This window comes from Berkeleyomyces rouxiae (assembly GCF_048999995.1).
Source record: "Berkeleyomyces rouxiae strain 22BRR77 chromosome Unknown BrBRR77_ptg000002l, whole genome shotgun sequence".
Classification (NCBI taxonomy): domain Eukaryota; kingdom Fungi; phylum Ascomycota; class Sordariomycetes; order Microascales; family Ceratocystidaceae; genus Berkeleyomyces; species Berkeleyomyces rouxiae.
Window position 1 is genome coordinate 2,918,529 of NW_027396492.1, and position 27,004 is coordinate 2,945,532.

Sequence of the window (27,004 nt, forward strand, 5' to 3'; positions counted from 1 at the left end):
GGTCAGCCAGAGAAGACAAAGTGACGTCTTTTGGGGTAGTATTGAGTCTTGGATTAAAAGCCGGCCGGCTATATGTCACGAGAAGGCCATTACCGATCGTACAAGGATATGTGTCTCCGTAGCTCAAAAATGCCCGTGTTTCACGCCCTCAAGCACCTCCACTTCACGCGCCCAAAACTCACACAGCATCGCTTCCTCTCCATCTGGAACCTCTTCTCCACGCCGCCACCAGACACAACTCCCTGGCAGCCACTCTTCTTCCACCCCACCAAACGCGTGCCCTTTCTAGACAATCTCAACCTACCGCTAGAAGAGGAATTCCTCGTCGGCCCCGCCACCGCCGCCGCCGACTACTTCCCCGTGCGCATCGGCGCCCTCTACCACGCCGAACGCTACCAGGTTGTAGGCAAGCTCGGCTTCGGCCGCACCAGCACCGTCTGGCTCGCGCGCGACCTATCCGCCGGGGAGTACGTGACACTCAAGGTCTTCACACTGCGCGCCAGCAGCCCGCCCCAATCCCCCGCTGCGCATCCCCAAGGCCACGGCCCCGCGCCCCCAGCTGCGCTCTGCGAGGCCGCCGTGCTCGACCGCCTGCGCGCCGTCGGTCTCGCCGATGACCCAAGCGCAAGCCATCTGCGCGGCGCCCGCGCCTCGTTCCTGCTCCCCCGCGACGACATGCCTGGCGCGCACCGCGTGCTCGTGCAGCCGCCGATGCGCGAGAGCTGGCGCTCTGCCGACACACTCATGCACAGCGTACTCTCGCGTCACGCCAGAACCGCCGTGCGCGCCGCTGCCACAGGCCTTGTGCACCTACACGAAGGCGCGCACGTCGTGCACACTGGCAAGTCTCCGTCTTCACCCCCCACCCCTCGCCCGGTCGTCTCGACATGGGCCTAGCCCGCGCAGTATATACACAACAGCAGCTTCTCCCGCGCCTCGCTAATACTCCAACACCAGACATCAGCGCCAGTAACATCCTACTCGGCATGCCGCGCACACCCGCTGCCGCGATGCAGCTCTGCGACGCCTTTGTGCAGGCCGAGCTAGCGCAGCCCAGCGCGCGCAAGCGCCTAGCCGGTGCTCCCACGCGGCTCGTGTACCAGTCGCGAAAAATGCTCTGTGATCCGCCCACTCACGACGAAGCAGTGGTCGCAGACGCCTGTACAGATGCATGTTTGAGCGACTTTGGCGCGGCGCGGATCCTAGGCCCTGCGCCCACCTCTGCGGGAGCGGGATCCAAAGTGGGCTTCGACGCGATCCCGCACACGATGCTCACGCACACCGCCCAGCCCAATGCCTACCGTGCGCCCGAGGTTCTGCTTGGCCTCCCATGGGGCTTTGCCGCAGATGTTTGGAATCTGGCACTCGTAGCATGGCACATGGTGACCGGTGCGCAGCTGTTTGGCGCGCGGCGGGACCGGAATGGAGCTCCGACAACGGGCTATTCACCGCGTACGGCGCTAGTTGATATGATTGCGGTACTGGGCGCGCCGCCGTGCGAGATGTTGGTGGGTGGACGGCATGCAGATTACTTTTGTGGTATAGGAGGAAAATCTGTTCGCGATGGTGACGGTGTGGGCGGAAGACGAAGTGAGAAAGATTCAGGGGAGCTGCCGCAACCACTTGCCGTGCAGGAAACTGGACTCAAGGGCTACGAGCACGATGCGTTTATGGAGTGGATGCAGGCTGCGTTGCGGTGGCGGCCGGAGGATCGGGCGACGGCGCACGAGTTACTAGAGCTGGCGTGGCTGACCCAAACCAAAGAAGAGTAGCGAGAACATTAACAGACACAAATAGGCACAGGCATAGAGATGAATAGAGACATGGAAATGACAATACTTGCTTGATGTACAGAACAGACAGGTAGAAACTCTAATATATAAAGCAAAGGCAGCGTGCAGACGACATGCCAGCTTTTCTAATACAATACAGGCGCACTCAGAATGATCACAAGCTTCATGGCGCCAACTCAGCCACAAAAGAGAAAACAGGAAAAGGGTTGTGGGAGCGAAGAAATAAAAAAAATAAAAAGGGAATGAACAAAAGAAAACAAAGTAAACGCACAAGAGGCGAACTCCTCAAATATCGTGCCGGAAGGTACACTTCTCGCCACGCGCACAGATTCCCTGTTTGAAAAACATACAAGGCTTGGTCCCGATCAGCGCCCGGTTGGACGGTCTGTGAGGCGGCAACGCACCCTTTGCCGGCTTCTTGCGCTTGGCAGAAAACGCACCAGCCCCAGGACCGGTCGGCGGGCCACCCATGCTGTTGTCGCGGAGCCCGCGGTCACGGTTGCCGGCTGCGCTGCTGTCGGCATCGTGCATCTCCCAGTCCTCGCGTGTCGGGTCGTATTCATCGTCCCAGTCGCCACCCTCGCCCGTGCTGTTCTGCACATTTCCGTCGCTGGCGTCGGCTGTGGCGTCGGCTGTGGCGTCGGCTTCCTGCTTCATGCGCAGCCGTGCCATGTAGGGATCCTCGTTTTGGCCTGAAGGTGTATATGCCAATGGACCGCTAGGAACTTGCGCCGAAGCAGCGCCGCCGTAGGGAGTAGTGCCAAATTGCTTCAAGAGCTCCATGGCAGCCATCATTTGGTCCTGGGGGGGCATATTGCCTGCAAACAGCTGCTCGAGGTTGGGCATCTGTGCGTTTCCCTGGATCTGTTGAGCTTGTATAAAGAGATTGTACATCTCAGCCAGTTTGGTTGGGTCCATGCCAGCTGGCATATCTGTAGTTTGAGGGAAGCTCTGAGACTGGATAGCATTTTGATCAGAGGTCTGACCCTGCACTTCCACATACGCCGTCTCGACAGTAGCGCGCAGGGCACGAAGACTAGCATCTTGAATATATCCACTCCGCCACTCATTGGCTCTAGCTTCATCCTCGGCAAGCCATTTTGGCGGCTCAGAAGCCTCCACCTTGCCAACAAACAGCGCAGCCAGATCCTCGACGGCATCTGCAGCAGCCTGGACACCCACATCGCCGTAGTCATCGCGGCGCTTAGATTGTGGGGCCGAGTCAAAAGGCTTGTTAAGCGCTGCAAGATTCTTGACCAGCATGGCCACCAGCTTCTCGGACGTACCATCCGCCAAAAACCCAACCGAGTCCAAAAACACTGGGCCTGCATTTCCGTGGATGATAACAGTTCCAGACGGCGGGATGCCAATGTTGTTACTAGGCTTCAGACCTGAGGCACGAAGACGCTCCTCCTCAACCTCAACACGACGCAGCGCGTTGTAGAGTGCCCCTTTGGGGCCCATCTCTCGCACCTCGCGCAACCGCCGTTGGATCTCTTCGTACTTGTCCTCACGTGGCAGATGGCCGATCCGAGGTTGCCAGCCATCGGCAGCCGGCTCTGGTGGGGGGCTCTTAGGTGTTGGCGGAATGTCGGAAACGTCCGAGTAAAAGGCCATTAGCACCCGTGACTCACGATCAACCAAGAAATCACGGGCTTTCGACTCAAAGGGCAACTTGCCACCACGCTTCACAAAGGTTTTAGCACGGTACCGCTCGTCAATCACCGAGAGGTCAACAGGTGTAGGCTCCATCCACGGGATATACGGCAAGTCATCCTCATCTTCCTCATCGACTATGGGTCTCTGACGGAGAGCCATGCCTTCAGACTTGTCGTCACCAGCATCCTTAGTGAGGTTGGCGCTCTTCTCACGATCCTCGTCATCAGATTCTTCTTTCTTAAATTCGCGCACCTGGACGAGTTCGTGGTCACTACGCCACCTAACACGCAGCTTTCGGCGGGCCTCTTTACGCAGACGCTTCTCCTTCTCTTCAGCTGTCTCAACTGGCTCAGGCGTAGCCTTGCTATCCTTTGGCGGTGACTTGGCCTTGGGTGCATTAATAGACTGCATAAGAGAAGCAAAACCACCAGCAGAGCTAAACCCGGATGAAGATGGCTTGATCGTGGAGGTTATGGGTTTAGATGCATCAGAGCGAGGAGCTTCGGGTCTGCTAAGTGGCTTCTTGAGCTGTGTCGAGGTAACTTTCTTCTCTTCCAAGGCCTTGATCGGGTCCGTTTTAGAGATGTCTTTGGCCAGTGGCTTTGCAACAGCAGCTCGAGACTTTCCAGGAAGAAGAGCGCTACCGGCGCGCGCCTTAGGGACAGCTGCAGTAGTTGAAGTGGTGCCAGATGCAATCTTATTGGCTCCAGAACCATCAGAGGCAGACTTGTCTTCTGTGGGGGTGGGCTTCTTCCCTGAACTGGAGGATGCTGATGTAGTCGTAGCGGACTCTTTATTCTTCTTAGTAATTTGGTCCAGCTCGACAATCTTGTCAGCAATCTGCTTCACCAACGAGCGTAGATTAGCATCGCCGTTATCGTACAGGCGCTTGCGCACAGGTTCAAAGTTGGCTAGTGCATTGGCGGCTGAGGGTGCAAACTTGAGCTTCATCATCGTCTCCAGGGCTGTCTTTAGCAGCTTGTCTGTGTAATCGCCAGCCTTGACACAAAAGATCAAAGTGTTGATCATACTAATCACAAACTTTGCATGCCCGCCCAGGCTTTCCAAAACAACCTCATCGCCTACCGAGTTTGCGCTCTCAAGAACACGCAGCAACTTGGCCTTTTTCAAATCTAGCGTTTGGCGCAGAGTAGCCAGTACTGACTCAGGCTTCTTTTCTTTGGTAGCATTGTCTAGTGCCGTGCGAGACTTGCTGAGTTCAACACGAACGCCTGCAATAAAATCTCCGGTTTGCTGTACCGCTTTGCCAAGCAAAGCAGACGTGCGCACAGCATCAGACTTGATGTGGACAAGATCCACGAGGTCCCAAACAGCAGCTTCGATCTCGTCAGATGGCCGCATATCGGCACGGAGAGGGGCACCCTTTTCTTCATCAGCGAGCTTGCGAGCATGGCGGTCGGCCTTAGACTTGACTGTCTCATCGGCCCTGAGTTGCTCCTTGAAGGCATCTATATTTGGTTGGTACCAGTCAGTAACACTCTTTCGGCACTCCATGCATCTCATGTGACTTGAACTTACGAGGATACTCGGTGTACTTAGGCCGTCTCTTGCCAAGTGCAGCCATGGACTGGTCGTACAGATCCAACAGCATGCTGCTCTCCATTCTACGTTCATCAATACCACAGGCATTGGTAGATGGCCGGAACCTTGCTGCGAAGCGGCCTTGTATTTCGCAGGGGAGAGAACTCAACTCCTTAATAATAGGTCTGCCTGACTGAGAAGGCATGGCAATCATGGGATTCAGCTTGTCAAAGCTCTTTAGATCTATATTGACGAACAACGGTTAGGTATACAAACAAAGGAAACTCCATGCAAGGGCGCGAGCGAGTACTTACTAGATAATTTGATAGTGCCAGTCGATGCCATGAATTCTGCACCGGGAATCGGGCTTGGGCGGAGCTTAGATGCCCGGCTCTTCTTGGTGTGATGTGTAAGCTGCTCCATCTCGACCTTGGTGAGCTTGGGTACACCCAGTAAATCAACCGGAGACGCGGGCGTCGAAATTTCAGATGACACGGCACTATTAATTGGTGCAGAAGAAATAGAGTTTTCGGTCGCTGATGACGACGAGTAGGAACCTGTCTGTCCATCAACAGCCAGCGCCAACTGCCCTGCGGGGGCTCCAGCATCTTCCTCTCTCTTCATCTCATCTTTTTTGGTAGTCCGCTTAGTACGCTTCTTGGCCGGCTCAATAGTACCAGAAGACTCGGATGGAGCAGGAGATCCGGCTGCGGAATCATCAGCTGATCGCTTGAGACCCTGTGGTGTTATTGAGCGGCTTCCAGGGGCTTGACCAGCAACCGACTTGGCCACATGCAAGACACCAGATGCGGCAGGAATTCCGGGCTGTTGTTGATTTGGTACAGACTGAGCGGAAAGAGAAGAGACTATATGCTGCTGCTGCTGAGGTTGCGACTGTTGTTGAAGATAGATTTGTTGCTGTTGTTGTTGGAACTGAAACTGAGCTTGGGCCTGAGCCTGAGCCTGGGCTTGAACAGAACCTGGAATGGACGACTGGCTCAGCGCCTGTTGTTGTTGTTGTGGCTGTTGTTGTATTTGCCGAATTCCTGGATTCTGAGGCTGCTGGATCTGAGGAGAAGGTATCCGGTGCTGTTGCTGAGGAGTTCCCATCTGAGACGACGATTGCGAGCCAGGTGTAGAAGCCCGAACAGCATTCAGATATTGCATATTAGGTTGACCCCCTGCCGGCTGTTGTTGCGGTGGTTGCTTCTGGATGGCAGCTTGTGGGCGCTGCAACTGGGCTTGTGTCTGAGCCTGGAGCCGGGCCTGGTATTGTGCTTCTTGTGCATGTTGGAACTGAGCCGCAGCTTGAAACTGAGCTTGTACCTGGGCTTGCGCTTGTGCATGTGCTTGCGCTTGCGCTTGCGCATGTGCCTGGGATTGTGCCTGTGCATGGGGTCCTTTAGCCTGCTGCATCATGTGATAGCCGGTACTCGGTCCCGGCTGCTGCTGCTGCTGTTGTTGTTGTTGTTGTTGTTGTTGTGCCGGCTGCCGAAGCGGTTGGGCTTGTGCAGGCGCAGGCGCAGACGTAGGCTGAGAAGACTGGACAGAGGGTGACCTGGACTGTTGCTGTTGTATTTGATGTTGGTTTTGCAATGCCTGAATCTTCTGCGCCTGAAGCATCTGCTGATCAGCAGTCATGGGGTTGAAGTTATCTTGTTGCTGACCAAAGGGTCTAGTCGGCTGGCTAGTCACAGGGATCGGCGCAGTAGAGATGGCAGCAGAAGATACGGGGAAGGCACCGCTTGGGAATCCCTGTTGCGTTGTGGATGGCTGTGAAAAGGCCATGCCATTTTGAAATGCGCCGTGGTGGTGTGTTGGTTGTGGGGGCTTGTTCTGAATAGGTTGGTGCTGAACAGGCGTGGTCGACGCTGACTGTCCATGTCGAGCTTGTGGAGCTGTGACAGGAGCCGTAGCGGTAGCAGAAGATACGCTTGAGGCCGGAGGAACACCACTAGTGGCTACAGATCCAGATGGACCGGCAAAAGCCTGCATGCCCTGGGAGAACGGTTGGTCGGGTCTGCCATCGAAGCCAAACTGTGGCTGCTGCTGTTGTTGCTGCTGCTGGGCATTAGAGAAGCCTTCTTGGTGAAGGTCTGCTACATTATTCAAAGCTCCGGATAGGGCAGTTTTAGCGTCCTGTCCGAAGAAAGCCGGATCAAAGGTTTGGCCCAACACGTCCTGGCCGCCAGCAAAGGACGACAGGTCTTCAAAGCTAGCAGCTATGTCCTCGGCGGAAAAGTAGTTGGCGGCATCACCAGGAGCGGCACCCTCCAAGCCATAGTGCATAGAGTTATTATTCCAAGCATTTAGATCGGTGCCCAGCTGATTAAACCAGTCCTCGCCGCCCGCCGGAGCTTCGTTGCCATTATCCCACTGCATCATGGGCACCGCAACGCGTTATGTGGAGCGTACAACGTGCGCGCGTTATTAAAGAGTTACTGTAATGGAAATGAAATGTAGAGCTAAAGCTGCATGGAATGGATGGAGTGTTAGTTGTCGGAAAAGTGGGTCCGCAGAGAAACAAGGTATGGATGGGATATTTTTGTATAGTAGCCTCATCTTATCAGAAGAAGCGAGTGTGACGCGTACCTGTACACTTACATTTATATGGAGGGATACTTGTAAAGGTGGGTCCCGTGTTAACACACCAGGCAAGGAATTGGAAGCGCGTTGAAGAAGCGGAAGAAAAGGTAGATAATAAACAGGTGAAAAAGACGAAATAATGCGAAAATTTACAGCAAAGCTTTTTTGGAGTCTACTGGAAGATGCCGAATGATGTAGTGAAGGAGAAATTTTGGGGGTGTGAGCTGCAAGAGAGAGGATAAAAAATCAGCATCGAATACGCAAAATTACAGCCACCGAGTGGAAGTGTGTGAGTGTGGGTTCAGGTTTGGGACCAGGAGCATGTGGGCTTGTAGGCACTAGCTCACAGCGCCCGCATTGTCCTGAAACAGAGCCCCAAGGCGCTGGAGAGCCCTGAAGGTCATAAAAGAAAAGGCGAGCTGTTGACACTTTTCAGTGGGTAGCGGCCGCTGGAACAGGACCGTTGCCGTTGGGCTGAGAGAGAAGAACCAGGGCGACAGAAAGCTGAAGCTAGCTGAAAGATGAACACAAGAACAAGACAAGATTCTTCATGCTCAAGCTTGCCGCCCGCTTTGCCTCTGCGTTTAATCCTGCACATATCATGCCCTCTCTCAATGAGCCTTGCCGGCCCGCTGCGCAGCCATTTAACCCAGCCCTGAAGCCATTTTTGCGGCGAACGCAGGAACAAGAACAAAACAGAACAAGCGAAACAGACTTCATTGGCCTTCCCATCTTGACTATCAAATCGTCTCTCTTTTTTTTTCTTCTTTTGCTTTGGCGCTTATTAAGTGACCTTTTCTTGCCTTGTTCGCGCCCATTGTTCGGTCTGGATAAGTGGACTTGACAAGCCGAGAAGGGAAAAGGGGCACTACAAACAAGCTGGCTGATAAACGAAGCTCTGCAAGAGTCCTCAGCAACACCAGTTATTTGCAGCTTTGTTGGCTGATTTTAAAATATAGCCAGGCATTTGAATCGCCTTGTAGAAAGAGAAAAGAAAAAAAAAAGAAGAAATGCTTGATCTTGGTTGACTTGACTTGTGTATATGGTATCATGGAAGCGAGGCTCAAGACAGACCGTCTGTCTTAGGCCTGCTCGCCTTTTATGTCACCGTCGCAGCCATGCCGCAGGCCGTGGCTATACAGCAGCGGATGCGACTGTTAGGAGCCCCAGAAAGAGGGGGTAGAGAAGGATATCACAAACGTAAAGAGGAACTAAAAAACAAAGATACGGAGGTGCTGCTACTTAATCATGGCAGTTGGCTTGCGGGGGAATTGTTGGGGAAGTGATTTGCTTGGGGAGAACGAAAGGCTGATTTGGAGTGTAGACAGGAGGTTTCATACCCTATGAAGTGATGGATGACTTAATGGTCGAAAGCTGCGGCGGGAAAGGAACACGAGTATCCAGGCGCTGAGTTTACGGAGTCGGAGCCGCTATCTTCATCGTCAGGCGGCCATTTACGAGTCCCACAGCAATGATGTGCGATTTGTACGTGTGTTGCGATGAGTTTCTTTGACGTCAGCCTCGTGAGGCGACCAACCCAATCGGACGATTGGCAAACCGCGAGGCTTTGCTTGGTTCGCCACACCAGGAAGCTAGCAAGGTAGCGCCGCTATTCTATCGAGCGGCAAAGAGAGATCCAGCAGACTGCCAAAACAGTCCGTGATTCTTCGAAGCTATGCGTATGTCGGTCGATAGAGCAATTGGAGGAGTAAAGAAGATGGTACTTTGGGTCTCGCGATGGTTGACGTTGCTGGCGATAACAAGTAGCGAAATCTGCTTTGGCGAGGAAAAGCGAGAAGGCGGGGAGGCGTTCTTTATTTTTCGTGGAACAAACGCGAGCGCGATCGAGATGAAAAAAAAAAACAAAAGAGAGAAAAAAAAAAGAAACTCTAATTAGGAATCTTGTTTTTCCATCAGATGCCAACAAAGAACACAGAGTCGAGGATGGAAGAAGATTGAAGGGGGAGAAAACAAGATGGAAATCTTGTTGAAAGTGGAAAATGCGCGCAGCAAAAAATAAGAAACAACACGACCAAGCTTGGAGCGTGTTTTGTGTGTGACTGAGACTGGCCCACGGCAAAAGGCCTGCTAAACGAGGCCTGTAAAAGCGACGTATGTACCAAAATACATGGCTTTTGTTCGTGTAGCCTGAGCTAAAAGGAAGAAAATTGCATCACGTGCCTCGATGTATTAACCCTAACAAATGACATCCAGAACCACATTACTACTCCAATGTGGAGCCGTACATGCATACATATGTTTACTTGGAACATCAACTTCAATTCTTCACCTACACCAGACTAACGCATATGAAATATGATCTGAGAATTAAAAAAAGTTGAATCATTAAATAGTGTTTCCCTTTTGCGCCCCCACCCCCTTCTATACACCACGGAACATACGCACAATCAAAAACCACATGGCTCCGATGAACTTGAACGCCGACAGACCCGCCACACTCCAGAGGATAATACTCATGTACAGATTCGTGCGCTGGTTCTCCTTGTTGTCTACTTCTTCCTGCGTCGATGAGGGGTCGGGGTTGATCTTTTCCAGACCGGCTGTTGAGAGGACCAGTGCCACCAGTGCAAAGTTCATAATCATCCAACACATGACAGTGATGGAGCGCACGGCACGATAGTAGTCCATTTGCTTTTCGTCGAGCTGTGCCGGCGTGGGTGTTGTCTTGACCTCCACATACTTGGTGCCGAAGACTCCGAGCTCCCGTTCATACTGCGCGTTCAGATCGCCCTCGTCAGGGAGGTCGGTCTTACCCTGACCGTCCTTGGTGCTGACTGAGGGTAGTTGGTCCGGCTTGTCGTCGCCCTTGGTACCCCACGAGACATCGTGCGTGTTGCAAAACGCGTAGACGTTGAGAACATTGGTGTAAGTCGGTGTCATCAGCATGTACTGCGCAAACGATGTAACCATGTGCCACGGGTCAAACATGAGAATCGACGCAAGCAACCAGAGACCCCATGTCGACATGACCGAGATGATTAGGTTGTAAAAGACAGGGTTCTTGATAAGATCTTCAGGACTGAAGCCGTTTGCATCCCGAACATCTGTTAGGATGGCCTGTACCGAAATGTAAATGGCGGCAAACATCAGGTAAATCATGATGATAGCCCAGAAGTACACCATGACACCGTAGAATTTTCCTGATCCAGCCGGCCGGTTACCCATAGCCAAAACAAAACATGTCATGAGGGAAATACCGTAGAGCCACAAGAAAACAATACCAAGATAGCGGCCTACATCGCCCAGCAGATTGTCTGCCTCTAGGGAAGTAGTGAGAATCTTGAAGACCAGGAAGAAGTTACCGAGAGCAAACCAGGAGAAGATCATGTTGATAGTGTTGAACACAAACTCCAGAAAGAACATGAACTTTCGCAGGAACGAATGATCAGAGCGGAAGAAGTCGTAGAAGTGGGCGATAGAGTAGATTGCAGCGAAGAATGAACCGTTTAGCCAACGACGACGTTGCAGAATCAGTTCTTGAACCGTCTCAGGGACGTCAGTCTCTCCGGTAGCAGACTTGACGTACTGTAGAATCCAATGACAATTGCGCTTCGTCACCAGCTCAAAACACAGGATACGATCCTCGGCCAGATACATGTTGGCAGTGAAGATACCCGCACCAGCGCCGTGAAGCTTTTCACCGTCAAAGTACTTTTCCAAGGGACCATGGCCGTTCTTGTCGTTCTGGAGTGCCACGTAGCGGTAGGCAGAGAAGGCACCAGGCAAGACGGAAATGAAGCCAAAAGCAGACTCGAGAGGCTTGTCTAGAATGTTTGACATCTTGTACTCAAAGTTTTGAGTCGCCACAAGAGGGTTTAAAAGCTTGCGACCACCCTTGCCCAACATGGCTTTGATCTCACCACAGGCACCAGCGCACATGGGCTCGAGATCAAAGGCTTTCCATAGGTCATAGATAGAGCGACCACCGGGTCTGGTACCAGCATCAAGAAGCACGCAGATATTAGGCTCTAGCACACGACCAAAGGCCTGAAAGAACCATCTATGAGAGTTGATCTTTTTCTGATTCTTTTCCTTGAGGCAGAATAGAATCTGGATTGGCTGCTGTTTGGGAACCAGCTGAACGACGTCGTTTTTGATCTGGATGCCAACCTGAGTGGTGTATTCGTAAATGTGAGCCGTGACATCCTTGTTGTTGACAGTTTGCTTGGCAATGCCCTCTTGGTAGACACCAAGACCGGCAAGCACAGCGCGAGTTCGGGGGTTGATTTTTCCACGACCATCGCTGACAACACAGACGACAATCTTCTTCCAGGCGTCGGGGCCCCAGGATTTGCTGCTCTTGCGTGTACACATGTACTCGATGTTCTTGAACACACCAATCATGGTGCGCGCAAAGAGAATTTCGTCCTCGTTGTACATGGTGACAACAATGAAGAGCTCGGTGTGGCGGGGCTTGGTGAAGAGCTTCTGGCGCAGGGTGAAGTTGTCGTCGTAAAATTCGGATGGGTCGCAAGTCGCAGCCGAGTATCTCATGTGGGTGAACTCATCGCGCTCGCCGTGAGGCAGCTGGCGTAATAGCTTTGGGGGTACAGGGCAGTCGAGAACGAGGTTGCCACGGTACAGCAGCACCTGCTTGACTGTCTTCCAGCGCTTGAGACCGCCACCACCGCCCATGCTAGGGGCAGGCGTTGGTGCTGGGGCAGGCGTGTCCTGGTAGTTTGTGCGTTGTTCGTCGTTGAGCATGGGCTGGTGGTCATCGTACTGGTTGTAGCCTTCTGGCGGGGCCGACTCATAGGGCTGGTTGTAGTAGGCATCGTGGTGCTGCTCGGGGTTGACAGAGTAGTCGCCATGCTGATTTTGGTCTTCAAATGGGTCGATGGGACGCTGGAAAGATGGGAGGGGGTGTTAGCCATGCCACCAGAGCCATGCAAACTTTGCGCAGGGGCGGACATGGGGATAGTGGCAGTCGTGACTTACAGGAGTGTTCATTTGCACCGATTCGCCGCCGCCATAGTGGCCCATTGGCATGTTTGCTTGGTCTTGGTGCGCATAGGGGTCATGATGGTGTTGTTGTTGTTGCGCATAGGGATCATTGTTGTTGTACGGGTCATTATTCGCATAGTGATCGTGTTGTTGGCCGTAGGGATGATCTTCAAGCTGGTAGCCCTGCTGGTGGGCGTGGCCTGGGGAAGGCGTCTGGCGCGGAAGAGGACTACGGTTGTCCATTGGCTCAGAATAGAGATTGTCGTCTGGCGGGAGTAGGAGAGAGGTGAGTCAGGAGGGCCCAAGCTATGAAGAGAAGGGAAGAGAGTGGTATTCTTGTACAAGATACAAGGAGTGGAGTGGGCGGCCGGCGCTTTATACGGCGCGCAAAGGCAGGAGCAACAAATCTAACAAGTCAACCCAGCAACAACGCGGAGACAAGAAGACGAAGGAACAAACGTGACCGGAAACTAGCCGGGAAATAGTGGAATGAAGACCAACTAGCAAGCACAGGCAAACGGGGGGAGGAAGACGAAGAGGAGTTGGATTCCAGAACAGAAGGGGATGTTCGCGTATCCACGACTTGGGGGCAGATCTACTCTTCTATATCGGGTCCAGCACTACTGGTACGGGTACTGGCACTAGTCCTTGTCCATAACATAACATAACGTGTGTCATGCATTGCATTGGCCCTCTGGAGTCTTCTTTTCTCTACCACGGCAGGCAAAGAGCCGTGGCAGGTGAGGAGGGAACAAGAGTGGGAATGGGATGGGACCGTGTTTGATATTGGCGTGGGTTAAGCTTCAAATCGTGGTGTGGAACATGCATACTGCGGCGTAGCAAGACCAGCACAACAGCCCAATGAAGACGCCGGGCCAGGTGCACAACGGGGGGGGGGCAACCGCGGCAGCGGCAATGGTGATGAGTAAGAGACACGGGGCAGCGGTAACAGGACGGGACGGATATCTGCTTGTACATGGCACGGAGCAGAAACATGCAGAGAATCGGGCTTCTGGGAGGACAGACAAGGAGAGAGATAGGCTACTTACTGAGACGGTTATACGCCATAGTTGCGGTTGGCTGACGGCCAAGCAAAGAACGGAAAGAGGAGGGGGCAGATGGCGGATGGTTTCTACAAAACTGGATGGCCAGGTCAAAGAGCCTTTTGATCAGAGAGACTGACTGGCTAGCCCAACAAGGACACGGAAGATAAGAAGGAAGAGGAAGAATAAGAGAAGGAGACAAAAAGAAAAAGAAGCAAGCAATAAAGCAACGAAGCGAGCAACGAGCGTGGAAAGAAAAAAGCGCCCAGCGCTGCAGCAACAAGAACTAACTGGCTGGAATGGAGGAGCAAAGATGCGAAAGACACCAGTACCACAAACGAGAGCTTCAGCTTTGTTCTTTGCAAAATACGTCTGGCAATGGAAGTAAAATAAAGGGACTACCAAATGCCACATGCACAAGCCTTGCAGGAAATAAAAGAGACCGAGAGAGGAGGTGAGAAGAAGAGGGAACGGAGAAACAGACAGGGGCAGGCCTTGGTGTTAGAGCCTGTCACAGGGGTTGGGTGCTGTACCCAGACGGTACACAGAGCGCTTCTAGTGCACCCAGAGGCTGCTCACAGGCTGCTCGGTGTTATATTTGCAGTGCACCTCCGGCACTCCAAGCCCCAGCCTTCAGTGAACAGACTGTGACTGGGCTGGATGCTAGTTAACTATCAGAAACAATTCGTCACATTGTACATACATATGTACTATGTAGTTATCTGAGATCACGACACAGGCGAGACTCGACGCCGCTCTGGCGCGTCTATGTGCGCCTCTTTCAGCAAATGCTAGAGTCGTGCCACCCACTAAGCAGCCAGACCACGCCCAAACAAGAACACATGCTCATTGTTGTGTGGCTTGCTTTTGGTTCCCCTGGTTATTCTGCGAGCAGTAACTAATGCTTTTTCTTCATCTTCCTTTCACCTTTTCTGGGTCTTGTTTTCTGCGCTGTGCTGTTTCAAGTCCAGGGTTCCATCCAACAAGCCACAAGAAACAGAGGCTAGAAACTGAGCTGCACGCCAACCAACGTCCAACGCCCGGCTCTGAATCAGTGCCGCCCGGCTTGTCGCGAGAAAAAAGCTTGTTTATTTGGGCGCGCTCGGGGTTAATATGCCAACCCTACTGGTCACCATCGATGTCGTTGCACGAAAGACGGAGGGTGATGGTCTGTATGGACACACATATCTATACGAGCAACTATACCAACAACTAGTCAGTTACTTGTAAATAATAAATCCAGGACAACTCTACCACATTGTCCCTCACCCTCTCCTTCCTTGTCTTCTCCCCTCCCTGTATCTGTCATGCCATGTGATTCTGGTATTTGTTTCAGATACGGGTCAGGGCTGTGTATATGGGGTAAATCAAGTCCAAGAAAACCCAGTTCAATTCCATCCGGCAAATCTGCCCCATCCTCAAGCCCTGTTTTGGTATAGCTGGGCTTTTAGTCTGCCAGACTAAGCTCACGAGCTGGGTGTCTATCACACATCACCATTTCTGAAGGGTGAGCCATGGCGGACTTGCCTGCACTGCCATGCTAGTCTTCTATGCATTCCAAGTAAGAGCAACGACAGCCAGTGCCATCCATCTTCTGTTTGGCCTCTCGTCAGCCAGAAACATGACGCCATGTTTTGCCTTTGTCGTAGCTAAGAATAGCCCGCTCAAGCCTAAACCGAACCCAAGACTAAGAAGCCAAGTCATAATCCAACAGGTCCTCCTCAGCCTTTCGTATTGGATCATGTGGCAGCTGGGCCGCAGGAGCATATACTCATCTGTGACGACGACAATAACGATAATAGCACACTACCCAAAGGTTGGTGCTGCCCAGCATCGTCGCCTTGGCCTGGCCATAGGCACATAAGCCCATCCCCATCGAGTTAGGGCCACAGGCTGCACAATGTCAGTATCCAGACAGAGAATAGGCAAAGAAGGCAAAGAAGCGAAATAACTAAACCGGGGCTCTAGAAGCTCAACACACGTCATCCTATACAGACATCATTTCAGTCGATCGTCGAGAAGGGGACACGGGCCCATGTGGTCAACAAGCTCAACCAAACCAGCCCTAGAAGACTTAGCTTGGCCCTGATAAGATAGAGATATCTCTAGGCAAATTTTGCACAAGCGGTAAGGAGCGCTATCGATAACAGTCATAACAGCGAACAGTCAAGGGTTAGTTTGGCAACCTCCACAAGGGTTATTAAAAGCTACGGCACGCCCTTCACCACTTCAACACTTGATTTGTCGAATTTCCACTGTCTGTGAGAGGAACATTGCTTTTTCTTTGGTGCGTCAATGCATCTTATAGACTTCTATAACCACCAGGGTTTGATCTTGATCACAAGGCAAGAAAAAAATTAGTCACAGCCAAAACTTCACGAGAGTAGCCCATTTTGGGACGCGGGCCCCACCATTGGTTCAACCCTACGAGAGTGGTTTATAACTAGTTAGTTACATATAAACCAACCTTGTTTCCAATTAGAGCAAGCCCAGCTGTGTTGTCGTCACTGCCAACGCTCTCACGCACCCTTTGACCAATTCTCCGTGCTCGCCCCCCCCTCGAAATCGCAACCATGGCCGAGACCTTTACCATCCGCGCCCCGTGCTCATCGGCCAACATCGGCCCTGGCTTCGACGTCATTGGTCTTGCTCTGTCCATCTATCTTGAGGTGACCGTGACCATCGACCCCACTAAGCAGTCGTCCGAGTACCCTCTCAACTGCCGCATAACCTACGAGGGCGCCGGGACTGATGGCGGTGAGCCGATCCCGCTGAACCCCGCCGACAACCTCATCACGCGCTGCGCCCTGTATGTGCTGCGCTGCCACAACCAGTGGGAGTTCCCCGCCGGCACCCATGTGCACATCAAGAACCCCATCCCGCTGGGTCGCGGCTTGGGGAGCTCTGGCGCTGCTGTTGTTGCTGGCGTAATGCTGGGCAAGGAGGTTGGCAAGCTGGACCTGGACAACAACAGACTTTTCGACTTTTGCTTGATGATTGGTATGTACCGCTCTTTTTTCGACATCGACCCCGCCCCCGCTCCGCTGTCCGGTGTTACAGATTCTGCATTTGGAATGTCTCTGCGCCGTGCTGATTTTGCTAACGCTCCGTGCCTCTTACAGAGCGCCACCCCGACAACGTCGGTGCTGCGCTGTTTGGAGGCTTCGTCGGCACTTACCTGATGCCCCTTAACCCTGAGGACGCCCAGCGCATCGAAGTCCCCCTGAGCGAGGTTCTCCCCGAGCCCGCTGGCGGCATCGACACCAAGAAGACTCCCCCGATTCCCCCCAACAACATTGGTCACTACATCAAGTTTCCCTGGGCGCCTGCCATCAAGGCCATTGCCATCATCCCCGACTTTGTCGTGGCCACCCACGATGCTCGTGCCGTGCTGCCTCCGCACTACACCCGCCCTGATGTGGTAGGCCACCCCTGGAGCCCCGTGACGATTCATCCACTGCTGCCTGTATGCTTGCTGACACTCACACCTACGCTTCCAGACTTTCAATCTGCAGCGGATAGCCTTGCTGCCCGTTGCTCTCGGTCAATCGCCACCCAACCCCGAGCTCATCCACCTGGCTATGCAGGACAAGATCCACCAGCCGTACCGCCAGACCCTGATTCCTGGTCTCGGCGACGTTGTGCAGAGCATGTCGCCTGCCACGCAGCCCGGTTTCCTGGGCGTGTGCCTGTCGGGCGCTGGCCCCACTATTCTGGCGCTGGCTACGGACAACTTTGAGATCATTGCTGAGAAGATCATCAGCATCCTCAAGGCTAAGAATTCTAAGCCCGTCACTTGCCAGTGGAAGATCCTGGAGCCTGCTGAGGGCTGCTCGGTTGTGCGGTAAGGTACTTGTTGGTATCGTGTTGGAAGAAGACAAATGACTTGGTAAGATTTGGGTAAGTGTGATGAGATACAAAGCAGTCACACTTGGCATTTGAAAATACGACTATATTCAAAAGACTACGTGCCTGGCTGATTGGCATGATTCATTTCTGCTGTGTTTTGCTTTGGAAAAACAGATCGTTATATCTCAAATACTTCTTGTACAAGGTGTTGTAGAATCAGCTTGCCCTCGTCAAACGTCTTTTTCGAATGGCGGACAATAATGGCAGCGTGGGCATGTCTATCATTGTGAATCCACACAGGGAATTTCTTCCATCCCACCGCATCTAGTGAGTCAACCATTGTGAACTGCGCCGGAGTCAAGGCCAGCGTAGGCTGAGACCGAACGGACCCGCTCCTCTCGCGTTTCATGATGCGCGCGTCATTGGAGTTTAGCGAAGCATCGTCGTCTGCGCTACTGCCCGTATCTAGAAGCCGGTTGCTTTGTACCGCACCTAGAGCCTCGTATACGTGTTCAACGCCCTCGCGAATCTCCTGCACCAACAACGGTGGTCGGTATTTCTCCACCGCTATGCCAGCCTGGCCCTGCTCATGCATGCGGATGCGCCGTGAGCTGCGACATGTGCTGATGGCGGAGTGAATAAAGTAGATAACGACGCCGATGGGCAATAGCGTGGCGACGGTGGCGTAAAAGGGGATCGAGCGTGTGATTTTGGATGCACGCACAGAGAGCGTTAGAGGCTCGGGGACGTGTGCGCCGACGGGTTTGCTGGCGTCGAGGATAACCTGGCCACAGCCGGGGATGAAGTGTGGCTTTATGGCGTCCAGATTGCGGTAAGGATCAGTCTTGGAGATGACAGTTGTGTAGTAAGGGGCTACGCTGTCGTTGACAATGTTGGCGTAGAGCGCGCGGTTTTGAAACCGTTTTAAGCCTGAGATGAAGATTGAGCTTGGATCCGCAAGTATGCTCAACAATGACTTGCCGGTTTCGCGAAACTTGTCAATAACAAAAAGCTGGCGGCCTGACATGGAGACTGTGCGAGAGCCAATGGCATTCCAGATATGACTGGACATTCCGTGGACTGGCGCTCTCGCACCGAGATGGGGAGATGCAAAGGTGATAAAGTTCTAGATGGGGATGACGGTCAACAATGCGATTCCGGTGGCGTGTCTAGATATGGCATATAGCAGGCTACAAGCCTTGAGAAGGACTGAGCAGGGCATTGTGATTAGGCTTACTTTGCATTCGACCGAGTCCAAGAAGCCGTTGGCCTGGAGTAGTCCGGCTGTATAGCGAATTACCAGGCCACCCATTGAGTAGCCAATCATGCTGAACTTGCGGACCTTGCCGCCATTGTCGCGGATGCGCCGTACGGTAGTTTCGATTTCGGCGCACACGCGCTCGCCACCTCTGTCGATGCCGTCATAAGTGAAGTTGCCGGCGTTTGCTTCGGCGACTAGCAGGTGCAGTTTGTTTCGGGCGAACTTGGCGCGGAGAGCCTCGGCCACGCTGGCCATGTGGGTGGGATTGCCCCAGAGCTGAGGGGGTGAGTGCTAGTCAGCAATTTGCTTGGGAGAAACAGGCTGGGTGAGGATACACATACGCCGTGAACGAGCACGCAGAGATGATCGGCCTCGGTATCGCCGCCATTGAAATCGGCCATTTTGGTGGTGTTGATGAGCTGTCGCAGAATGGGATGACTCGGGAAGTGTTTGCCTGCAGTAGCGTCGCGATGAAAGAATGAACAAGAAACAGGCGAGGGGGCAAGAAGCAGTTGGTGTATATTTGTATAGTTATAGTTATTCGGTATAGTTATGCATGTACATACGGATGTGAGTGCCGTGCCTGCTCAAGCTCAAGATGAGTCGCACACCGTGAATTTGTCTGTACTTGACCATTTTGGGATGGTGAAATCAATGGCGTCGGCCTCTTGGACTGGATGTGCATTAGTCAGAAGCCGACTCCTTCGGCCTTCGGTAGATCGTTCAAATCCGTTCCGCAGGCAAATCAAGACACAAAGTCCGACAGACAGGCGCACTGCCACGATTTACAGTCAACAGAATGGCTGCCTATGAGCTGCCCATGCAGGCATTTTTGTCAACGTGGACGAGACACTAGGGGCTCACTTATAACGGCTGGAGGATGATCAATCAGGGGCAGGGGTTAAACATAAATACTGCGATGCACAATGACATTCTTTGCCAGCTCTGCCACCAGCTGCCGGCAAATATTTGGCAGCTGGCAGTCTGCCTCCATCACAGCCTAACCGCGACATGTGCCTAAGACTGACCATCAGAACTACGCAAGCTCGTGAAGACTCTGTAGCATTATCGCCGTGCCACTTTCATTGCCAAAATTCGTCCACAGCCACAAAGTCCAGCGCCAATGCCCTTTATACTGTAGCTCCCGTTGCCCATTGTTCGCGACTCTTCTTCTCTCGCCAGCACTTCCTACACGCCTCTGGGCCTCTCTTGGTGAGCTTGATCGTCGTGCTGTAGCCTCTGTGATTGTGCTTTGATTGAGTAAGCGGGCCCCTGCTGCTGGCAGATTGTGTCCCGTGGCTTTCGGTTGAGTGGCGAAGGCGCCATCATCTCGTCTATCTACTAATAACGCCCACCCATTACACAAGTGCGCAGACCGGGTGTCACAGAATCTGCCCTTCCTGTCAGCATCACCATAGGCTGCGCCATGGCAGCGACCCTCCCCAATCTCAAGCACCTCCCGTGTCCGGCCGGCTCGGCTTGCACAGCCTTTAAATGCTTGTTTGGACATGATGACCGGCCAGATGGCCAAAGCCCTTCTACCGGAGCTGCTGACCAGGCGCGCAACACACCTCCACCTCCAACATCCGTCTCTAAGAAACGATCTTTCCAGTCTCCTGTCACTGTAGATGAGCCCATTCCAAAACGAACCAAGAGCATGGCCAGCCTCTCCTCGAGAGCCACAACCCCACAGGCCCCAGAGCCACCGGAAACCAGAATGTTGGGGGCTCCGGCAGGCGTCGTTGCTGCTTTCACTGCCCCAGTTCGCAAGCCAGAGCAGTCGGTGCAGCAAACAAAGACAGTGGCCACCACCGCCGCGAGTCAGAGCATCGTGGCCTCGTCTTCCCAATTAAAACCTCCTGGGGCTTCTGTGAGAAAACCTCCATTAGTAGTGAATGCTTCTGCTGCTTCGAGCCTGACATCTCGCCAGAAGCCGCCATCTTCACGCCCTCCCACAGCATCCTCTTCGGCACCTGTAAAGGCCCAAGGGAAACCTACCCCATCTGCAGTGTCTGTAACTAAGCAGCTCTCTAAGCAACCACCACTTCCCCTCAAAGCGCCTCCCAGGCCTCAAAAAGGCGGGCTCTTGACTCCCAAAACCGTGGGCTCAGACCCAATTGGCTTCGCAGGCAGGCTCAAGGTCATTCAAATGCTCCACGCGGAGCTGATTCGCCTTGACGGACTTCTAAGAGATACCCACTCTGGCCGAATAGAACTTTTTCTCTCCCAAGAAGAAGCCGATACGATGGCCATAGAAATAGAGGGGTTGATAGCTGCCGGCCCGAGCAACGTTTATCGCAATGTCGTTGGCGCTCGCCTCTCCGGCTTCAAGAAGATGACTCTTGGAAACTGGCTCAAGGAGCGCGAGCTCATCAAGCGTCCCCCAAAGCCCAAGGACGAAAGTGGAAACCAACCTAAAATTATTGATACTGGATTAACACCGGAGCAAGAGATTTTTGTTGCCGGCCACCTCGAAACGCCAATTCATGATCTGGCCCAACACGGATACGTCCCGACTCCTCCTAGTGCTGCCGATATTTCCAAGGCTTCAGCTGCAATGGCCATGTCCCAGGGCTGGGAGAAGTGTGATCGATGTGAGCAACGCTTCCAGGTCTTCCCAGATCGCCGTCTCGAAGACGGCTCTCATACTTCTGGTGGATCTTGCACCTACCATCCTGGCCGTCTCTACTGGACCAGTCCTGTATCGGATGCCGGCAAAACCCGCGCCAGAGGAGAACGCAAGTACCGCTGCTGTAATCAAGCAATTGGCGACAGCGCAGGATGCACGACTGGAGACTGCCATGTATTCAAAGTTACCGATGCAGCTCGACTATCGAATGTGCTCCCATTCACCACCACGCCGTCCAATGACTCGCCCGCTACGGATTCCAAGGCCGTCTGCTTCGACTGTGAAATGTGCTACACCGTGAACGGCATCGAGCTTGTGCGTCTGACTGCAACGGCCTGGCCCTCGGGCGACATTGTTCTGGACGTCCTCGTTCAGCCGCAGGGCGCCATCCTCGATCTGAACTCACGCTACTCGGGCGTCTTTCCGCAGGATCTGATCAACGCACAGCTCTGGGACGGCTTCCAAGACCCCGTGCCAGCCCCCGAGCCAGGCGCCACAACCGTCGTGCGCAGCAGCCAGCTAAAGATCGTCAACTCGCCTGCTGCTGCGCGCGATCTTTTTTTCGCCTTGCTCACGCCTGACACGCTGCTGATTGGCCATGGTCTCGAGAACGACTTGAATGCCACGCGCGTCATCCACCCGAAACTCATTGACACTGTGCTGCTGTACCCAACGCGTGGCGGCCTGCCGTCCCGCATGGGTCTTAAGGTGTTGGCATCGACGCATTTGAACCGCAAGATCCAGGTCGACGATGGGTCAGGCCAGGGCCACGACAGTGCTGAAGATGCGCGTGCCGCCGGCGAGCTTGTCAGGGTCAAGGTTAAGGAGAAGTGGAACTCAATGCAGGCCAAAGGCTGGCGGCTGCAGAATGACAAGTTTGTAGCACCGGGATCGTAGTTAGCTCTGGTTTGTATCAAGTTCGGCAAGTCGAACAAGTTCATGTGTAGAATTAGTCTGGACAGAACAACGCCATGGATATGGGTATCACACTGGTTATTTTTAATAGACGAGCAACGTACGGATGACTACGACCAGTACCTACATATATAACGCCACCTACACTGTTCATAAATCTTGTTTTGTTTGAGGTCATGTATTATACAGATGTGAGTGGACTTGCTTGGTCTCTCGTCATATTCTGGGTGTGTGTGGGATGTAGTATTCCTGATGGTACAAACAAACGGATATCCCAATCCGCCTTAAGCTTCTCTTGCCCCCGCCTTTCCTTCCCTCGAGACCTGATCACCGACTTGCGCAGTGCTCACTTTACGCCTTGCCAACATTCAACAGAAACTGGCCGCCCTGCTTGCCACCAGTAGGCAGGTACGAGACATTGGGGTTCTGGGCCAGGGTCTGGGCAATTTCTTTGCTTGCCTCGATTCTTCTGATCTGGACAAGGCCGTCGCCGGAGCGGGCAATGGCCTTGCTGATGGTGTCTGCCGACTCGGCCTCACCCTCGGCACGGATGACGTTGGCCTGGCGCTCCTGCTCGGCCTTTTCGACAATGAAGCGCGCACGCTCGGCGTCCTGCTGAGCAATCTGCTTCTGCTCGACGGCCTTTGTGAATTCCTGACCAAAGGTCATGTGCGTAATGCTGACGTCTTCCAGCGCAATGTGGAACTCGGCAGCGCGGCGCGTGAGGTCGTCGCGGATGCGCTGGCTGACCTGCTCACGCTGGGTGATGAGCTCGGCGGCGTCGAACTGAGCGACGATGCTCTTCAGGACTTCGTTGCCAATGGAGGGTAGAACACGCTCGTCGTAGTCGAGACCGAGGTTCTAGATGAGACAACAAGGTTAGTATGGGAAGCTTCAGCAGCACTTGGCAAGATATTAAGATGTAGATGACCAAAAATCACTGCTATTGGATAACTTGGATGCTAGTTGCGAGCTTACCTGGTAGATCTTGGGCAGAGCCTTGACCTCGGGCCGGTGCAACACTCTGAGCGTCAAGCTGACCATCTGCAGATCCTTGGAGCCGGTGGTGGTAGCAATGTTGCGGGGCTTTGTCCGCACGTCGAAGATGACGCTCTTCTGGACCCAGGGCAGTAGGAAGTGAGTGCCCTCGTTCATGACGTCTTCCTTGACACCGGACAGACGGTCGAAGATGACGGCGCGAGATCCACCCTTAACATCGTAGATAGACGACTGGATAGCAGCAACGCCAATAGCAGCAGGCACCGCCATGCGGTAAGCAAAGTTCAGGATGTTGGCCATGGCTTATGCGCTCGTGGAGATGTATGGTGGTGGTGGTGGTGGTGGTGAGGTCGTGTGGGGTTAGGTCGAGCCGGTGGTGGGTGAGTGACGTGGTCGGAGGCTCGGACTTGCAGTGATTCCCTCGGGTATCAAGAATCGAAAAGAAGAATAAACTGGACACAAAAAGCGCAAAACGAAAGAGCTCTCGGTGGTGGTGACAGTGAGGCAGGTCGTCGTCAGCTTTTTTTGCGGCTGTAGCTCTCATCGTCTACCTAGAATGCTTCTCTTTGGCGTACGACCCACTTCTCTCAAGGCTCTGAATGCTGGTGGCTGACTAAGCATGCGCTAGTCCTAATTGGGCCACGAATCTGGGCCGGGAATCACGTTTTGCGTCGCCCAATTAGCAGAGGGCTGATTTCTCTCCGAATCGTGAACTGCGAGCATCTGAAGAGTCCTTTTTGACAACCTTCAATTCTTTGTCGACAACCCACACGGCTTTTGCCTCTTCGTCTGTTCTCTCAGTCTTTAGACCCTACCCTCTTCTACAACCGTCAAAATGCAGCCTACGCAGGCCCGTCTGGGTGGTGCCAACATCAAGCTTGGCACCAATTCTCAGTATGTTTTTTTCCACTCTCGTCCGGCTGAGATAGTGGCCGCCAGCTACTCCGGCTGCGTCGGCGGCATGGATGCCAGAGCGACTACCAGCCATTGAAAGGCAGAGTTTCCGGGATCACCATGTACTAACATTCTGATTATAGCTTCCTCGGTTGGTGGGGTCACATCAGTATGTATCACCCGCTCTTCGCGCAACTCGACGAACCCTGAGATCACAAGCGGCTGGCCTGACGCACCAATGGCTTGTTTACTATTGAGAAGCCGATTTGGCTGGGCGAACTCGCATCCTAAGAGTCTCTGTGGCCGGCCAGGTTTTCTCTAGCAGCTGCCTAGGGTCACGCGTATACATACCATTGCGACTAGGCGCAGAATCGACTCTCTGTCAACGACGAAACTAACCGCGATCCATTGTAGACAACATGAGACAGAAGGGCATTGTCACTTACGGTGTTGCCCCTAACCGCCAGAACCCTCTGGCCGGTGCCATGCACGATGCCATCTTCAACGTCTGGAGACGCTTCTCGTCCCAGGTTCTGTACTGGGCTCCCCCCATGGTTGTCGGTTACTACACCATGCAGTGGGCTATCCACCGGTACGATATTTCCACTAGCTCTCTTGCTCGCAATCCGCAAGGCATATTCTTCTGGCATAATTGCTAACGTTTGTTCAGCAACCACTACCTGAACTCCAAGGCCGGCCGTGCCGAGTTCAGTGACTCAGAGTAAACGGATGCACCTTTTGTAGCAAGCCAATAGGCTCACCCAAGCCCCAAGAGCCATTTTGAAAACATCACTGTATATCACTTTTTATACCTGGCTTGTAAGCGCCCGATAATAGACTACGCCAGTATCAACGCCCACGCACCTTCTCCTGTTTAACACTTAAATGAACGACTGAAGTGCTTGTATCTGTGCGGGATATATCTTCTTTTGTAGTCGCGGTCTCGTAGATGTCTGGCCTTAAACTGGCGCTCAATATTGTCAGGTCAGTTAGGGCCTATTGCTGTCATAGCTAGACTCGGAGCCCGGTTGCCGGATGCCCTTGGCCCGTAGTTTTGCTTTCCGCTAATTACCACGCTAGAATCGGTCAGCATCGAGGCTTACTCAGCCATTGAGAAAAAGACGTTGAAACCCCCACACAGTGTGATAAGACAGTGTGTGCCTATCAATGACACCGTAATTGTATTCGGAACATGGATGATCCGAAAAAGACTCTGCGCCCCACTTTCAAGAGCCTATCTGAGCGATTGGCGCGATTCTCTGATAACAGCTAAAAAAAGTTTCGCAGAAGTCAAAACTTTTTTTTTGGCACGTCGTCGTTTTTTTTTAATTCCATTGATTTTCTTTTCTTGCTTCGCGACAAACACATCACGATTCACATCTTTCTCATCCAAAACCCGCTTCGCATCTCGATCTCGATCGGATCCTCGCGCATACACAAACGGCCACTTCTTGATCCCGTCTCTCACCCTTTTTCCCGCCGCAAACTCTCTCTCTCTCTCTCACACACACAACTCTAGCCACAATGGCCTCCGAAAAGCCCAAGAAGGAGAAGAAGGACAAGAAGCGGTCCGAGACCGAGGGTGTGCACAAGCTCGTCAAGAAGGAGAAGAAGGACAAGAAGGACAAGAAGGCCAAGCTGGAGGAGCACATTGAGGAGCACCTCACTGTCGAGACTCCCGCTGCCGCTCCTGCTGCCGCCGAGGATGTCGAGATGGAGGCTGAGAAGCCCGTCGTCGCCAAGGCCTCGCTGGTGCCGTTTGCCGTCCCTCTGGCCGATGACAAGGCCATGAAAAAGGTGCTCAAGGCCACGCGCAAAGGTAAGTTTCTGTTAACCACTCTGTCATCTCCTAAGCCTGCCTCAGCCACCACAACCGAGACACAGCGACGGCGACGACTTTTTCTTCCTCTCCCCCAATCTCCCATCAAAATACAGATCCGCTAATGCTCTTTTCCCTCCTTCAGCCGCTCGCAACAACACCCTGAAGCGCGGTGTCAAGGAAGTCGTCAAGACGCTCCGCAAGTCGGCGCTGGCGTCGCCCACCAACACTGGCTTCGCTGGCATCGTGGTGATTGCGGCCGACATCTCGCCCATGGACGTCATCTCGCACATTCCCGTGCTGTGCGAGGACCACAACGTTCCCTTCATCTTTGTCACGTCGCGCGCCGAGCTGGGCGCTGCCGCCAAGACTAAGCGCCCCACGTCCGTCGTCATGCTCATGGAGTCGCGCCCGGCTGGCAAGAAGGCTGTCGAGTCCAAGGACAAGGATGAGGATGATTCCGAGGACTATGCTGAGGTATACCAGAGCCTCGTCAAGCTGATCCAGAAGGAGTTGGCCAAGCAGACGTTCTGGTAGAGAGAGAGAGGGAGGAAACAGGAAAATAAAATTAAAACGAGGCCTTTTGCCCGCTCACTCTCTCCATCCTCTCTACGCAATCTCTTTCTCACTCCTTTGTCTTGTTTTCCTCTTCTCTAGTATTGAGCAACCTGGGTTTTCATATGAGAGACTCCTACTCCAAAACGGGGGGGGGGGGGGGAAGGAAGACGAAGGCCAGACATAACAACATGCACACACTCTGCTCTGCTTCCGGGGGTTTCTACGTTACTTGCTTTTTTTGCTGTCTTGTTTTTTTCTCTGGGTGCTGGTTGAATTCTCGTTTCTTTTCCCCTGTTTGCTTGCGTGCGTGCGATGGTCAGGCTCTGTCTCCCCTCTCTACTGTGTCTAGTTGTCGACCTTCCGTTTTGGAGTGGTTTGAGACTTGCGCAGAGGATGCTCATGTTAGTGTCTTGCGGGATTCGATCCGGTAACTCGCCAACCCCGGATAAGGCGTTATTGGGAATTTGATATTCATGTTAAGGCATTGGGGCA

The 27,004-nt window shown here is 53.3% G+C and overlaps 9 protein-coding genes across 9 annotated transcripts; 5 read left to right on the forward strand and 4 right to left on the reverse strand.

Moving 5' to 3' along the window:
* Window positions 1-129: 129 nt before the first annotated feature.
* BROUX77_002368 (uncharacterized protein) lies at window positions 130-1,772 on the forward strand (the record flags this gene model as incomplete). Its single annotated transcript, XM_073746901.1, has 2 exons — window positions 130-841; window positions 958-1,772. 2 exons carry the CDS (start codon window positions 130-132, stop codon window positions 1,770-1,772), a joined length of 1,527 nt encoding a protein of 508 aa, XP_073607450.1.
* A 306-nt stretch (window positions 1,773-2,078) lies between these two features.
* Window positions 2,079-7,379, reverse strand: BROUX77_002369 (uncharacterized protein; the record flags this gene model as incomplete). Its single annotated transcript, XM_073746902.1, has 3 exons — window positions 2,079-4,921; window positions 4,992-5,237; window positions 5,309-7,379. The coding sequence occupies 3 exons, from the start codon at window positions 7,377-7,379 to the stop codon at window positions 2,079-2,081; spliced, it is 5,160 nt and encodes a 1,719-aa protein (XP_073607451.1).
* A 2,583-nt stretch (window positions 7,380-9,962) lies between these two features.
* Window positions 9,963-13,613, reverse strand: BROUX77_002370 (chitin synthase I; the record flags this gene model as incomplete). The annotated part of the gene is made up of 3 exons (XM_073746903.1): window positions 9,963-12,446; window positions 12,540-12,811; window positions 13,595-13,613. The coding sequence occupies 3 exons, from the start codon at window positions 13,611-13,613 to the stop codon at window positions 9,963-9,965; spliced, it is 2,775 nt and encodes a 924-aa protein (XP_073607452.1).
* Window positions 13,614-16,161: 2,548 nt separating this feature from the next.
* Window positions 16,162-17,436, forward strand: BROUX77_002371 (uncharacterized protein; the record flags this gene model as incomplete). The annotated part of the gene is made up of 3 exons (XM_073746904.1): window positions 16,162-16,588; window positions 16,711-17,009; window positions 17,089-17,436. The coding sequence occupies 3 exons, from the start codon at window positions 16,162-16,164 to the stop codon at window positions 17,434-17,436; spliced, it is 1,074 nt and encodes a 357-aa protein (XP_073607453.1).
* A 179-nt stretch (window positions 17,437-17,615) lies between these two features.
* BROUX77_002372 (uncharacterized protein) lies at window positions 17,616-19,099 on the reverse strand (the record flags this gene model as incomplete). The annotated part of the gene is made up of 3 exons (XM_073746905.1): window positions 17,616-18,563; window positions 18,675-18,974; window positions 19,040-19,099. 3 exons carry the CDS (start codon window positions 19,097-19,099, stop codon window positions 17,616-17,618), a joined length of 1,308 nt encoding a protein of 435 aa, XP_073607454.1.
* A 1,025-nt stretch (window positions 19,100-20,124) lies between these two features.
* Window positions 20,125-22,224, forward strand: BROUX77_002373 (uncharacterized protein; the record flags this gene model as incomplete). The annotated part of the gene is made up of 1 exon (XM_073746906.1): window positions 20,125-22,224. One exon carries the CDS (start codon window positions 20,125-20,127, stop codon window positions 22,222-22,224), a length of 2,100 nt encoding a protein of 699 aa, XP_073607455.1.
* A 369-nt stretch (window positions 22,225-22,593) lies between these two features.
* BROUX77_002374 (uncharacterized protein) lies at window positions 22,594-23,541 on the reverse strand (the record flags this gene model as incomplete). The annotated part of the gene is made up of 2 exons (XM_073746907.1): window positions 22,594-23,103; window positions 23,221-23,541. The coding sequence occupies 2 exons, from the start codon at window positions 23,539-23,541 to the stop codon at window positions 22,594-22,596; spliced, it is 831 nt and encodes a 276-aa protein (XP_073607456.1).
* A 535-nt stretch (window positions 23,542-24,076) lies between these two features.
* Window positions 24,077-24,860, forward strand: BROUX77_002375 (uncharacterized protein; the record flags this gene model as incomplete). The annotated part of the gene is made up of 4 exons (XM_073746908.1): window positions 24,077-24,135; window positions 24,279-24,304; window positions 24,550-24,727; window positions 24,806-24,860. 4 exons carry the CDS (start codon window positions 24,077-24,079, stop codon window positions 24,858-24,860), a joined length of 318 nt encoding a protein of 105 aa, XP_073607457.1.
* Window positions 24,861-25,659: 799 nt separating this feature from the next.
* BROUX77_002376 (uncharacterized protein) lies at window positions 25,660-26,491 on the forward strand (the record flags this gene model as incomplete). The annotated part of the gene is made up of 2 exons (XM_073746909.1): window positions 25,660-25,954; window positions 26,100-26,491. 2 exons carry the CDS (start codon window positions 25,660-25,662, stop codon window positions 26,489-26,491), a joined length of 687 nt encoding a protein of 228 aa, XP_073607458.1.
* Between the last annotated feature and the right edge of the window lie 513 nt (window positions 26,492-27,004).